Source organism: Rutidosis leptorrhynchoides, chromosome 1, assembly GCF_046630445.1.
Source record: "Rutidosis leptorrhynchoides isolate AG116_Rl617_1_P2 chromosome 1, CSIRO_AGI_Rlap_v1, whole genome shotgun sequence".
Classification (NCBI taxonomy): Eukaryota; Viridiplantae; Streptophyta; class Magnoliopsida; order Asterales; family Asteraceae; genus Rutidosis; species Rutidosis leptorrhynchoides.
In genome coordinates this window covers 663,929,749-663,944,989 of record NC_092333.1, presented here as the reverse complement: position 1 = coordinate 663,944,989, position 15,241 = coordinate 663,929,749, and the positions used below count along the sequence as shown (strand labels likewise).

Genomic DNA, 15,241 nt, shown 5'->3' with positions numbered 1-15,241 from the left:
TGATGGCTAATCTGTTGATCCATTCCGGTTACACTGCTTTCGGAGCTTGAGTGGGACTCCATGTCAGAATCCGAGGGACTGGAACTAGTTGAGGGATTCATCTCGTATGATCAGATGAATGATTTTCGATAAGAATTAGATCATAGGATATAGATTAGTACCCTGCAATACATAATTTACATATGCATATATAATGCTAAAATCCCATAAGTTACGGAGGAATCTACGGAAGCTGTCAGGAAAAGTCTACATTAACAGATACGCTAAGATATGAGTTTATCTATACACTATCTATGCAATGAAGGTCGTAGGACGTGTCTAGACTTAGGAGTGATAAGCAGGTAATTTCCTAAGAATGATAAATAGATGATTTTCGACACGAAATGATAAGCAAAACTTTTGACATGCAGACACGGTCGAAGTCCAGACTCACTAATGCATCTAAACAACTATCAGTTAGACATACTAATGCAAGACCTGGTTCGCTAAGACCACCGCTCTGATACCACTTGTAGTGACCCGTCCTAATCCATCTGGACGAAGTCTTCAACAGTTGGTCCCATTGCGAGGTTCTGACCTCTATATGCCATGAACGACTCCATGTAATATGAGCAAATGCACAGTGAAAGATTTCTTTCATACCTGAGAATAAACATGCTTTAAAGTGTCAACCAAAAGGTTGGTGAGTTCATAAGTTTATCATAAAACAATAAAATTCATCATTTTGATATACCACAAGATTTAAATGCTGCATGGTACAAATGGGCCCGAATCCTATACCCACCTGTAATGTACATGCGACATCTTTTAAATACAGTACACCTTTCTCGTGTACGAAATCATCTTTCATAAATCTTAGTAACCGTACACATATCTCGTGCACAAAAATAACATACACATAACCTGTGTATAAAATCATTCTCTCGATACATAACATTCACTTTTCATTTCTTTCATAGCTTGGCTTGGTAACCGACCTTAATATATAATGCGCAAAATAATATCCCCAAAATAGAACATCTCGTCTGTATAATAATCATATAAACTTCGAAGTACTAAACACCACGCCCACTAGCCCTTCAGTCTAGTGAACATTCTGGGTGGGGGTGTTAAACCCGGTAGCTACCTTTAGGATTCGCGTCAATTAGGCGTGCACTAATTTTCAAAATTAGTGATGTTCCCTAATTCTTAGGTTACCAAGCAATAATAATCAGGGAAAAAATATTCATATCAATTGTGGCAATTATCACGTCCACATAATTCAATGATGGCAATTATCACGTCCACATAATTCATTCGAGGAATGCTTTGCTTGTGTCTATCTCGTCAAACATTTATAAAAGCATTTCATGTATTCGCAGTTCAAAATGTATTTCAAAAGCATTTAATAAAGCAGTTGTAAAAATAGCGCATGTATTCTCAGTCCCAAAAATGTAAAGAGCAAAAGGGAATCAAATGAACTCACAATACGATATTTTGTAGTAAAAATATGCATACGATGAAACTGGACAATGCAAGGTTGGCCTCGGATTCACGAACCTATATCATTTATATATACATTAACACATATACTCGTAATCGAACAAGTTATATATTACTATATATATTATTTCAATTGGTTATATTTTTATATCTTTATATACTTTTATATATGTTTTATATAAGTATTTTAAATAATAATTTTTATTGTAATAATAATAATAATAATAATAATAATAATAATAATAATAATAATAATAATAATAATAATAATAATAATAATAATAATAATAATAATAATAATAATAATAATAATGAAGTAATAATAATAATAATAATAATAATAAGAGTATTAGTAATAACTACCTCAAAGGAGTAGCCCTTAAAAAAATGCCCAAGTCCGTGTTTGAACTCGCTACGTCCCGCTAACCCAATCGCATATCAAACCACATCATCTATCTACCTATCATTTGTATCATCATATTCCTAATCAGTTTCCAAATATCATCATCTATTCTTATATCATTCGACCAGGAGTAGGAAGGAAATGAATCGAACTCGTACAGTGTTAGTAAACGGAATAGCCGATGGTTTCTTACAGCCCGATATCAGTCCAACGGCCCAACTGAAAATAGTTAACGGCCCAGAATAAAATGGGTAGCCATGTTGGCCCAACAAGTCACAGGTTTATACGGTCCATTTGTCTAGTTCAAAGGAAGAAAAATATCAGTCCAATTAGATACGAGTATAAGAGGAAGGTTTGGTTTTGGTATATTCTCAGACAAACAAAGATTGAACGAGTGAATTGATGGGAGGTGGGGTTTTCGTATGGGATTATAATAACTACACAATCATCAAAGTTATTTTAATTGGAACGTACCCTTCTTTTGAGTGACCAAATTTGTCGGCCAAATTTAATCCCACTTGTGTACTAGTAAACGCCATTAGTATTACTTTAAAAACATGTTGGCCAGCTAGATTGGATGGAACGTACACTTTAAAAAAAAATTAATAAACCACACATAGAATCATGAATCATTCGTCAATTACCCTTACTTCATCCTCACTTGTCTGCCACTACTAAAGCATCGTCCCACTTGCAAATGCAAATTATTAATAAAGTGACAAAGAAAATATCTGTCCTCTTTATATATATATATATTTGTATGAGAATCCCGAGTATTAATCGTGTAATAGGAAGGGAAATCAGAAAAATAAAAATAAAACGAGTAGCATGTATTGTGGGTTTTTGCTGTGATTATGGCGAGGGTTTTTTTTTTTTTTTTGAAAATGAAGTTGTGGTGGTTTTGATAGGCGTCTGGTTTAAACAGAAAAAGTAGCTGCAACCGTAACAACAGAAATTTGTATTCGATAATGGTGTTTGTGGTTTGTAAAAGAACAGGAGCAAATAATAGCTGTTATAGCGGTATTAACAGAAATATGTGGCAGTGGTATCACAAAGAAGATGATAGTCTTGTGAGCTTGTTCGATCAGAAAGAGGAAAAAAAATAAATAATAATAAATGATACGAAATAAAGAAACAGGAAACGTGATAGTTAGTATAGTGGCTATTTGTGGTTTGTAGGGAAGATGGTGGTTGTTCTCAATGTAGTGATCGACTATAGGTGGTTGTTCTCGATTGAAGTGGTGATCAAGGTTTATGCAAGTGGGTTTCTTATTAAGTATCTGATGTCTATGTATACACAGTTATATATATATATATATATATATATATATATATATATATATATATATATATATATATATATATATATACCTTATATCATTGCTCGTGAAAGTGATATGAAACAGAAAGGAACTCAAGATGGTGAAAGATTTGATATTGGAGAGAGAATCGACGTTGATATCAAGCAGACAAGAGGAAGAAGTTAAAGAAAATCAGAAATTGAGATAGATGGGTAACAAATTAGAGTCAGAACAAAATTGTATCACAGTATGGAAAGCTACATCAAACTGAATTTGGAATCACATCCGTGATTTGATCTTGATTGTACGAATTCTTGAATTGAGATTGACTTGTTTATCAATTAAGTAGACAATTTAAACAGAAGGTTAATGATTTGAAATTTAATACATAATATCTGTATTTATATACAGAGTATATCTGTACTTACATATAAATATATATATATATATATATATATATATATATATATATATATATATATATATATATATATATATATATATATATATATATATATATATATATATATACGGAATACATTAGTAACTATATATATATATATATATATATATATATACGAAGTATATCAGTATTTATATGTATATGCTATACTAAGTTCTATAACATAAATTAATGATATAAATTTATTTATAAAATCCATTATTATTATTAATTTTAATAAGAATACTAATAATAATAATAGAATTAATAATAATAATAATAATAATATTAGTATTAATAATCATTTTATCAAAATTTATAGTTAAGGATAAAAGTATTGATAATAATAAAATGTTAGAAATAATAATAATTTGTTCTATTTTTATCATAATAATAATTCATAGTATAAATAATGATAATAATATTTAAGATCATAACTTTTATTACTAATTATAATATATTGAATCTTTAATATTTATTGTTTACAATATGTAATATTATTTATGTATAGAATTTCCTATCTATATTCATTTACAAATACTTGTTTCGTAAATCTTCGGGAATAGTCAAAGGTTAAATGCATATATGAAAACAAATTCAAAATTTTTGAGACTCAATATTACAGACTTTGCTTATCGTGTCGAAATCAAATAAGAGTTAAGTTTAAATTTGGTCGGAAATTTCCGGATCGTCACACTAACTACGTGGTTTCAAGTTCTAACTATGTGGGTCCATGTTTCAACTATGTGATTTCAAGTTCTATGTGGGTCCATGTTTTAACTATGTGGTTTCAAATTCTAACTATGTGGGTCCAGTTAAAAAGTGAACGTTAGAAATATTAGAGAAAAGTTCGTCTCAGAAATTATGAGTTTACATGAAGAAAAACTTTCATTCATCTAATGTCATCTGAGGATAGGCTGCCATATCAACGGCACATCAGCACTTTCTTTCCATCACTAATCAAAGACTAACTGGTAACAACCATGACATACCCATCACACACTTACTCACACCCACTAAATTAATTAATTATTTACGGGTACAAGTAATAAGGCAAAATGTACAACAAACAAATGCATTTCATCCGTGATCAAATATGCTGTGCGATGGCATTTTGGAGCACGGGACACCAACCACTAGCCATTGGCTAAATGCTAATATCGGTGTCCTTGGATGACGGACTCAACGGCGATCCTAGCACGGAACCGTTAAGAACACTCTAAGCGATTAATCTAACAACTCAGTCTCGACATTTTAAGGTCCCGAACGTCTCGACCCCATTTCGTCGACCCCATTTCGTGTCTTTTTCAACCTGCTTTCAACACCTCTACTAGCTTTAATGCAGGCTCCAATTTTTTTTATATACATTATTTAATATTAGTATTATTCATACATAATCAATCATGGATGGCTTGAAACTAGATTCGGGGTTGAGGTGATAGCTTCAGATTAGACCATTAGTCTTGATTTTATTATTCACTACATCCTTTTTTTTTGACAAAATTGCTTAAATCATCTATGCGATATTCTTTTTTGCTCTTTACATCCCTCTTACTTTATAGGTGAACGAATAGCCCTTAAAGGCATTATTTATTGAGAGTTACATCCTTAACACTAACAAAAGATAAGTGTTCCCTTAAGTTTAACTTATGTGTAATGCTTATAACCCTTTAATTTATGTATTTCATCTTCCTTTTCACTGGTACCACTAACATTCCTGGAATCTGCTTTAGAATTTCCATTTGATTCATTAAAACATGCAATTAAGATATCCAAAACCAGTCTAACTTAGACACTATTGCCCCCAAAAGTTGAATAGTATGAATGTTAATATTGAGAGATACTAGTAATAATTTCTTGCATAGAATGAAGTTGTGAAAGTGTTAACTCGGCGATGAAGCACTTTAATTGACTCCTGGCTCATTAGAACAAATCGTTTGAAGATGGGTTTGACCCTTTAGCTGTCTTTCCCTTATGTTTTTTCCCTTTTGTTGATGAAACGGGTGTCGGGGATTCAACTGTTGCATATATCACTCAATCAAGCTGTCGTGAAATATTAACTTTAGCATCTTGAACTTCAACTTGACCACCTGATGCTTGACCCGACCCATCAAGTTGATAACAACATAAATTTCTCACGAGTCTTTCCTACGCTTCGGTTTTCCTCTGCTTCTTTGTATATTCTAATTTTGCTTCGTGACTTCCAAAATCTGATGCCTGTGAAGCAAACCCAAAAACCTCACCTTGAGAAATGGTTCGACACCTTTTTTTTCCTTCCCTATTTCACCTAAAACATTAACCTCAAACTCAACATTCTAACAAATGTAGCAATAACTCAGTGGTATTCAATACCTTTGAAGCTCAGACTCATCATGTGAAAGTTTTGATATAAGATAGACGCAGGTTCAAACCCCACTCGCAGCAAGAATTTACAACTCTTGTGGCAGTGGGATGATGGTTACTCTTGTCACATGTGTGGGGATCAGGTGGAGACTTTTCCGGCATCCCACTCCTTCTGATGGGTTTCCAAAGGAAACACATGGTCGGGGTGTCCCAGCCAAACGCACACTTTTTGACATTAACTATATGCATCATATTAAAACCCACGTCACATATGTTTAGATTCACATCATTCTTCATCTCAAAAGTGTGATTTATCTCAGAGGAAAGCGTGGCCATCAACTCGGCAGGAGTTTCCAAATGAGTTGGATGCATGACTAACCGAAGGTGAAATTTGGGTAACAGCCGATGATTCGAAATATAAGTCGAAACATCATCCGACTGCTTCTTACGTGTCTCTCGATAACGTGGTGGATAAATTAGAAGTTTCTAGAAGATTTCGAGAACCTCGTGAAGGCGAAAACAAGAGGAAGTTCTTGAACGACTTAATTATGATGTTTAAAGTTTTTGAATAACATGGATTGTTGATGAAGAATCGCTAGTTGATGATGGATCTTGAAAATCTTGAGAGAAAAGATATTAGGTTACGGATCTTAACTCCCAAAAGTGATGAATTCTGATAATTTCGTGCATGGGATCTTTATTTTCAATAGAAGTTACAAAATAAATCTTAGGTTATAACAACAGCGACTCAAAAAGTTAGCCCACCAACCAAAAAATAAACCCCGACGTGTTTTCACGCCCAGCCCTTTGGTAACATGTCAGTTAACCGAGCAAACACGGCTAGTCCTCCAAAAAAATAACCACCGTGAAAACACGTAAATTGTGGCATGTTTTCACGTCCGCTTCAGTTTCGCGTGTAACTTTGCCGTATAAACACAGCCTTAATGGTCTGTCTCAAGACTTCCACTCCACCGTGTTTTCATGGTTAATCAGGTGTGAAAACACGGCTTCTTCTGAAAAATCGCGATTCATCACCTTTTTTGCTCTTTGCGTGTACACCACTTGTTCTCCTGAAATACATAAAACCAACTGGAAGTAATTTGTTTTCACCATAAAACCACACAAATCCATGTCATAAAACAACCATTTTTGGCATAATTAATCTACCGATCAAAGAACAAGCGAAAAGGGTATTAGAAAAGATCGGTCGGTTGCAGTTAGAGATACAAAGGATACAGTATGTGTTGTTGAAACTAGACGATGAGAACGAACCTGAAGGAAAATCAAAGTTTCTCGATACCAAATAACAAATGCTTTCAAAAGTTATCTTTGTGGTGGCAAAAGGACAAAAGCGACGATTAGATGGTGATGAAATTCCGGTTATCAATAAAACACATAAGGTGATGAAATTCTTGTTATACAACCAAGCAGAAGAATAAAATGAAATTCGATTTAAACTCCAACAGATTTCTATGTAATCTATAGACTAGACACACCCTTAGTTTATCTTATATTGATCCTAATGAAAAGATTGTAATTATTTATCTTTTCAATAGAAATATAATATAATGATGAAAATTTGCTTCTTTAATCTTTTATATCATTTTGTGAACGTTTTTATATCACATATGAAATATGAACTAGTTGTGTAGTCCTCGATTCGCGCCGGGGGCTCCGTTTTGAATGCGAGTTAAAAAAAAAAGTCTTGATCTATTTTGTAAAAAAGAATTTTTTTTGACATAACATTGAAGGGTTGTTCATTTTGTGAAAGTTGCTTCTTTTAGCGTTCGGGTTTTATTTAAAAAAAAAAAAGTTAGTAAAGTGGGGGTTCGATTTGTATTTTAATAAAAGTTAGTGGGTTAAGTTTGTGAAATTTGAAAAACTTTACGTATAAAGTGGGGGTTCGATTTGTATTTTAATAAAAGTTAGGGGGTTAAGTTTGCGAAAATTGAATATTAGTAAAAAAAAAAGTTAGTAAAGTGGGAGTTCGATTTGTATTTTAATAAAAGTTAGGGGTTAAGCTTGTGAATTCTGAAAAAAAATATACGTATAAAGTGGGAGGTTCGATTTGTATTTTAATGAAAGTTAAGGGTTAAGTTTGCAGAAAGTGAAAATTGAATAGGACTATTCATTTCCACTTTAACTTTTAGATATAGGTATATAATATATCTTTTAGATATAGGTATATAATATCTATTCTGCACTTATGGTCATGTTATGTTCTCATCTTCATTTATTAACACTATATAGGCTTTAACACAATATATATAGTTTGCAGTCTTCATACTATTTTTGATACATGTAAATCACCATGGGTTTAAAAATAAGCGTCCTAATATCCTTATGAACGGTTTTAATTCAGAGCTCTTTAGTAACACATTTAAAGTAACCGGATAAAAGGTCTAAATACAATGCACTAGGCAACGTCAGACTAGCAGATATCACATCACATAATAGATAAAATGAGCATCAGAACTTGTGAAACTGCCATCCATCATGGCATCCTAACTCACAACCATCACTGCAAATAGTTAGCCATCTCCTTTCACTGTAAATTTCAGCTAACCCACCATCTCCTACTCTACTCAAACGAGTACGCCCAATTCCAATCCATTGCAAACCACAAAACAAAGGCTTTTTCAAATACTCAAAGGATTCGGTAGACAATGCAATGCAATTGTAAATATCAAGCCTACGCAGAAATTTACTATCACCATCAGATCTTTTCTTTAACGCCAAAACCTTCACGGATGCATCGGTAACATGAAAACAACTCCTGATGCATAGTTCTGTAAGCCCTACACAAACACTAGCGATGGTGGTAATTGCATCATCTGAAATTCCAGGCATATGACCGAGATCAAGCGACGACAAAACCTTACTAATTTTTCCTTCACTGCCTAACAGTAATGCTATTCCTTTATCTGTTACCCTTTTACATCCTCGTAGGGATATATATGAAATTTGAGCACTCGATTTACCTAAAACTGCCATACCAGCATCTGTTATATCTGCACCCCCGAAGTTTAAATGAGTCAAGTATTTAAGACATGAAATGTTTCTAAGACAGGGATCTGATACACTTCTACAACCAAGCAAATCAAGAACCTGTAATGAGCTACATGTTGCCAATTCACAAACTGCTTCACTAGTTATAAAACTGCATGATATCAATTTCACTTCTGTAAGGGACCTAGGAACCTTACTCACATCTTGGAACGTTAAGTCAGTCAAAAGAACACCATTTCTAATTTCCAGATATTTCAAAGCCAAACATGAATTGAGAATTGATGTGTAGCCCGCATCACTAACTTTACTGAACCCACCAAGCCGAACGGACTCCAGTTTTTTGCAGCCCTCTGCAAGCAGAAACATGCCCATGTCGGTTGTACTTTTAAATGAGGTAACAATATGTTGTCGACTTCGTATAAGCGAGAGGCATGTAAGATGCTTACAACCAGCTATTAACTGAACCCCTACGTCAGATAGGTCGTCAGGAGAGAATTCAGAGGTGGGTCGGTCTTTAAGATCCAACTCAGTCAACAGAGGAAGACCGTTTACAATAGTGCAAAGAAATTCATTGGTAATGATATCTAGAACTAGCGATATTCGAGATAACGTTCGTCCCAAATTCGTAAGAGAAATTGGGACATCTGTATTGGTGTAGGCATGCGTCCTGAAGCAAACATTAGCATTCAGTGCAGAGGCTGGCTCAACCTTTAGAAACTTGATACTTTGGGGCAACATGTAGATACCGCATAATATATGGTCATAGTGATAATCATTGTTATCCCCTGCACGGACTTTGATTCCAAGGGACTGTAAATGTTAAAAAAAAAAAAAAAAAAAAAAAACAATCAGTTATGGTAAGTGATAGATAGATAGATAAATTGCATTTTAAGGTAACACTTTATGCGTGTAGCTTCATTTTAGGTAACGACTATTCTAAGACCCCAATTTGTGTATTCTGATACCAAGATTGCTTTAACAAAAAAATAATAATTGTGACCTGATAATCTACAAGTGCTTACTACGATTCAGTTATGCCCATGGAGCCAGAGTTGACAAACAAAAAGGTACCCCAACCGAGTAATGACAAATAACAATTTAAAACAACGAAACGGTAAGTTACTTAAGGTTTAACAGAAAATGCAACAAATAAAGAACATATAGACCGAATACCATGTGAGCAGGTTACATGTTACCTAATAAAGAAAATCAGGTTTTATACTGCAAAAAATTGACAAAATAAAAGTAAAATTATCCAAATAGAGGAAACACATATTCTAAGATGGAGTATTATAAAATATATATTATTAGAAATAAATGTATAGATTCACAATTACCTCCAAATAACGACAATTTCTAAGAGTCTCTCTAAATTGCAAATTGAATAATCCAGGCTTGTGCAGAAAGGCGGAAAACTCGAGAGTGAGCACCCTGTACACAATTATAGAAATACCATAATACTATCCCTCAAAATCATCTAACATATTTAATAAAGGAAAAGCGAATGTGGTGTTGTCACACATCTAAGCTTAGATTACAAACACCACAAAACTAAGTCTTTCGATTAAATCTGCTTAGAAATAACACACGGACGGATATCTGAATTCGCCATTATTCATCATGTTACCATCTTCTTCCTTACTACAATTTCTCTCTAGCCATACTTTAGATTCAGTTAAACTTTTGTGGATATTTTAGTCACTAAAGATTTCCTACAAGGCTATAAATAGAAGAACGCGATTTGAAATGTAAATAAATTCCTTTTCTGTTTAAAGATGTGCAGTGACAACTTATTTAATTGCATGATTAAAAACTTCCAAAACTTTATACTCCGTATCTAACAAAACAAATTCATTCTAATCAAAACAAATACTCCGTAAGAAGTATTTTCAGAATTAGTGTAAGCTAATTCATTGAAAATGACCAAGTTTTGATCTGTTTGTCACCTAAACGGCTAAACTTACCTATCTAACAACATCATATTCATCTATTTCACATTTCACATACAGAAGATAATGGCTTGATACATAAGGTTGATTATTGTGTACCTTAAATTTGGACAAGTAAATGCAATGCTCTTAAGAAATTCGTAAGATAATGCAGAGCATTTCAACAAGTTTAATTCTTCAACATGCGGCCCTAATAAACTAGCTATTGAAGCATCATTCAGACGAAAGCAATCTAATGTAAGATTCTTGATCACTCCAAACCTTCTTTTAATTCCGTCAAATGTTTCTGCATCGAGTGAAAATGCCTAATTCCAGTAGCAAATATTTAGGTTTTTTAGGGTTTAGAATGTAACGAATCACACAATTAAATTGATTAATACAATACAATAGTAAATGTGAACTAAAATTAATATGTGAACACTTACAGAGAGATCGATGGATGAGAAAGAGGATAACGTTTTGTTGACGGCGGAATGAAGTGATCGTGAAACGCATGCCACTGAACAAAGCGTTAGTAAAATCGTCTCCGGTGATTCTTCCGATAATTTTATTAATATTTCATTTAGAAGAGTTTCCGGTAACCTCTCCAGCAAGCTATCGCCGCCTACGGAGGCGGAAACGGTGGCTGAACAGCTTCGCTTTTGAGCCATGACGGCCGTAATGGCCACCGTCTTTCAAAACCTATATTCTCGGTAGCTTTTGATGATAGTTTCTTTTTAGTCCTTTTACTTTACAACTTATCAACATACGACCCATTTTATTTTAAAGTTTAATAGGGATTATTAATTAATTTTTTTTACTTAAACAACAAAAATAGTGGACTCAAATTCACAACTTGAGGTTGATGATTTTCTTTTGGTACTGCTAGGTCATAAGACATTTGGTTCTACTATTAGCTTAGCTTTATGATAAACCAAAATTTTAGTTAGTGGTTTCGTATCCGAATCATAAAGTTTGTTTTGATAAGTTTTTTAAACCGTTTGATATGAACACAAAAACCAAAACACCTATTGATTTTCACAATGGTTCGATTATACCCTAGTCAAAACACAAGTGCGGCCTAACTCTTTGTTCTTGAGTTTTTACAGAGAGATATTATGTGAAGAGAACAGAAAAAAAAATTCAAATTTTTTCGATTTGAAAAGAAGTATTAGAAAGAAAATTAATCATGTGTCAATAACATCAAAAGTAACAAAAAATATAATTATTTTGTATTATAATTGATCTGTCATCCAACCTTACGAACTTTACAAATAGTAAGTCGTCGTTTATCCAATTAGATATCATCTCCTATCTCCTAAATGAAGCAAACGAGTATTTCCATTTCGGATCCATTGCAAACCAATAAATGAAGATTTCTTCATATATTTGAAAGATTCTCTAGACCTATCGACTCATTTTGTGAATGCTTTTATAGTTTTGAAAGTCACGGAAAAACATAATACGTAGTAAAAATAAGAGAAATATGAAATTTACAATATGTTTTTCACTGACTGATGTCAAAAATAAATATTGTACAAATCAAATTGACTTATTAATTCATTTTGTGAATACTTTTTGTAAAACGTGTCTAAATATAAAATAGAGTTTTTCTAAATATAGCCCTAAGGGCTATCCTTAAGCTTTTAGGACATGCTTTATTTTGTTGTAACCTGTAAATAACCGCTATAATAACTTCCTATTAACCACTCCACTAACTACAACGTACCACCAATTATGCTCAAATTATTTTCTTAAGCATAGCCCTTAAGGCTATGTTTAGAAAAACTATATAAAATATGAAAAAATATATTAGCATATAAACTTCCAGAGAGATTTAGTGAGGTTAAGTCTAAGAGAGGTTTGTAGACGGAGAAATTAATGTGTTTTTTATTTTTTTAAGATATTTTTGTTTAAAGATCTGCGGATCATGCCAGTAAAGAATATGTGATACAAAGGTCTGTTTGTTCAATATTGAAGACTGTTTATTTTATGTATGCAAAATAACTAAATCGTATATGCATCATTATAAGCAAAATAACTAAAATGTACGTTGGATGACACTAAAATCACCAACAAATCCCCCCATTTTAGTGTAATCCTTGATTTACTAAAATAACTAAACAAACAGAACAAACTAATGCATAAATGAAAATGTTTCAGAAATTGAATTTCCACTTAGTATAATATTTACGAGAATTCGAGTATCAGGGTGTTTCAGAAATTGAACCCTTCCACTCGTATGAAAACTATAAAATATTATACACATCAGTTTCTACATATCCCTAAAACAATCTTGACACTATTATAAGCCATGTGTCCCAATCCTTCAGTGAACATATTGGCAGCTAAGTCCAAGGCTCCATTGAAGCGGCAAAACTTCATGCTCACATAGGTAGTCCTTTTACATCTTGCACCTGCATATGCAATTTTTCAAAAGAACTATTAAGAAGAATAACTTCAACCTAACTCAACTTGCAGGTCTAAACACATACTTTGGGATCAGAATTTTATGTGTTTCAATCTTCAGAAAGTAAGCTTACCTCATTGAATTCAGCTTCTAGCGTTGTACTAGAAGGGAATTGGGCGTCTCACTTTGGAAGATTTATGTGGACTTCAATCCCACTCCAATAGCCGACTTGTGCACTAAGTCTCGGGCTAATGCTTTAGTCAAGTGACCCGCTAAATTTTGTTGTGATCTAACGAAACTTACGGATATCACTCCATGTGAAATCAGCTCGCGAACCATACTGTGTCTAACACCTAAGTGTCTAGACTTTCCATTGTACATTTGGCTATAAGCCTTAGCCAAAGTAGCTTCACTGTCACAACGGATGGAAATAGAAGATATTGGCTTCGGCCACAAAGGAATTTCATGAATTAGATTCCTTAACCAATCAGCTTCCTTACCAGCTGCAGCTAAAGCTACAAATTCAGACTCCATGGTTAAATTTGTAATGCATGTTTGCTTCTTAGAAGCCCATGAAATAGCACCTCCTCCAAGTAGGAATATCCAACCAGTCGTAGATGAATGATCTTCGACGTTGGTTATCCAACTTGCATCCGAATATCCTTCTAAAACTGAAGGGAACCCAGTATAAGTGATACCATAATCCATAGTACCCTTCAAATACTTGAATACCCTAACCACAGCACGCCAGTGAGTAGCATTTGGATTACTAGTAAACCTACTAAGTTTTCCCACTATGAAAGCAATATCAGGGCGTGTGCTTGTCATAGCATACATCAAGCATCCAATTGCTCGAGAGTATTCAAGCTGTGATACATGAAATGTCCCGTTCTTATTGATTAAAAACGTTCCATATTAATTGATTTCGTTGCGAGGTTTTGACCTCTATATGAGACGTTTTTCAAAGACTGCATTCATTTTAAAACAAACCATAACCTTTATTTCATCAATAAAGGTTTAAAAAGCTTTACGTAGATTATCAAATAATGATAATCTAAAATATCCTGTTTACACACGACCATTACATAATGGTTTACAATACAAATATGTTACAACAAAATAAGTTTCTTGAATGCAGTTTTTACACAATATCATACAAGCATGGACTCCAAATCTCGTCCTTATTTAAGTATGCGACAGCGGAAGCTCTTAATAATCACCTGAGAATAAACATGCTTAAAACGTCAACAAAAATGTTGGTGAGTTATAGGTTTAACCTATATATATCAAATCATAATAATAGACCACAAGATTTTATATTTCAATACACATCCCATACATAGAGATAAAAGTCATTCATATGGTGAACACCTGGTAACCGACATTAACAAGATGCATATATAAGAATATCCCCATCATTCCGGGACACCCTTCGGATATGATATAAATTTCGAAGTACTAAAGCATCCGGTACTTTGGATGGGGTTTGTTAGGCCCAATAGATCTATCTTTAGGATTCACGTCAATTAGGGTGTCTGTTCCCTAATTCTTAGATTACCAGACTTAATAAAAAGGGGCATATTCGATTTCGATAATTCAACCATAGAATGTAGTTTCACGTACTTGTGTCTATTTTGTAAATCATTTATAAAACCTGCATGTATTCTCATCCCAAAAATATTAGATTTTAAAAGTGGGACTATAACTCACTTTCACATATTTTTACTTCGTCGGGAAGTAAGACTTGGCCACTGGTTGATTCACGAACCTATAACAATATATACATATATATCAAAGTATGTTCAAAATATATTTACAACACTTTTAATATATTTTGATGTTTTAAGTTTATTAAGTCAGCTGTCCTCGTTAGTAACCTACAACTAGTTGTCCACAGTTAGATATACAGAAATAAATCGATAA

At 33.3% G+C, this 15,241-nt stretch overlaps 2 protein-coding genes across 2 annotated transcripts; both read right to left on the bottom strand.

Annotated features, from left to right (window-relative positions):
- Nucleotides 1–8,196: 8,196 nt before the first annotated feature.
- LOC139885884 (F-box protein At-B-like) lies at nt 8,197–11,583 on the bottom strand. The gene is made up of 4 exons (XM_071869640.1): nt 11,355–11,583; nt 11,029–11,234; nt 10,318–10,411; nt 8,197–9,790 (listed from the first exon to the last, which is right to left on the bottom strand). The coding sequence occupies exons 1-4, from the start codon at nt 11,577–11,579 to the stop codon at nt 8,441–8,443; spliced, it is 1,875 nt and encodes a 624-aa protein (XP_071725741.1). The 5' UTR covers nt 11,580–11,583; the 3' UTR covers nt 8,197–8,440.
- A 1,930-nt stretch (nt 11,584–13,513) lies between these two features.
- Nucleotides 13,514–14,146, bottom strand: LOC139850642 (secreted RxLR effector protein 161-like). Its single transcript, XM_071840197.1, has one exon. It carries the CDS (start codon nt 14,144–14,146, stop codon nt 13,514–13,516), a length of 633 nt encoding a protein of 210 aa, XP_071696298.1.
- Between the last annotated feature and the right edge of the window lie 1,095 nt (nt 14,147–15,241).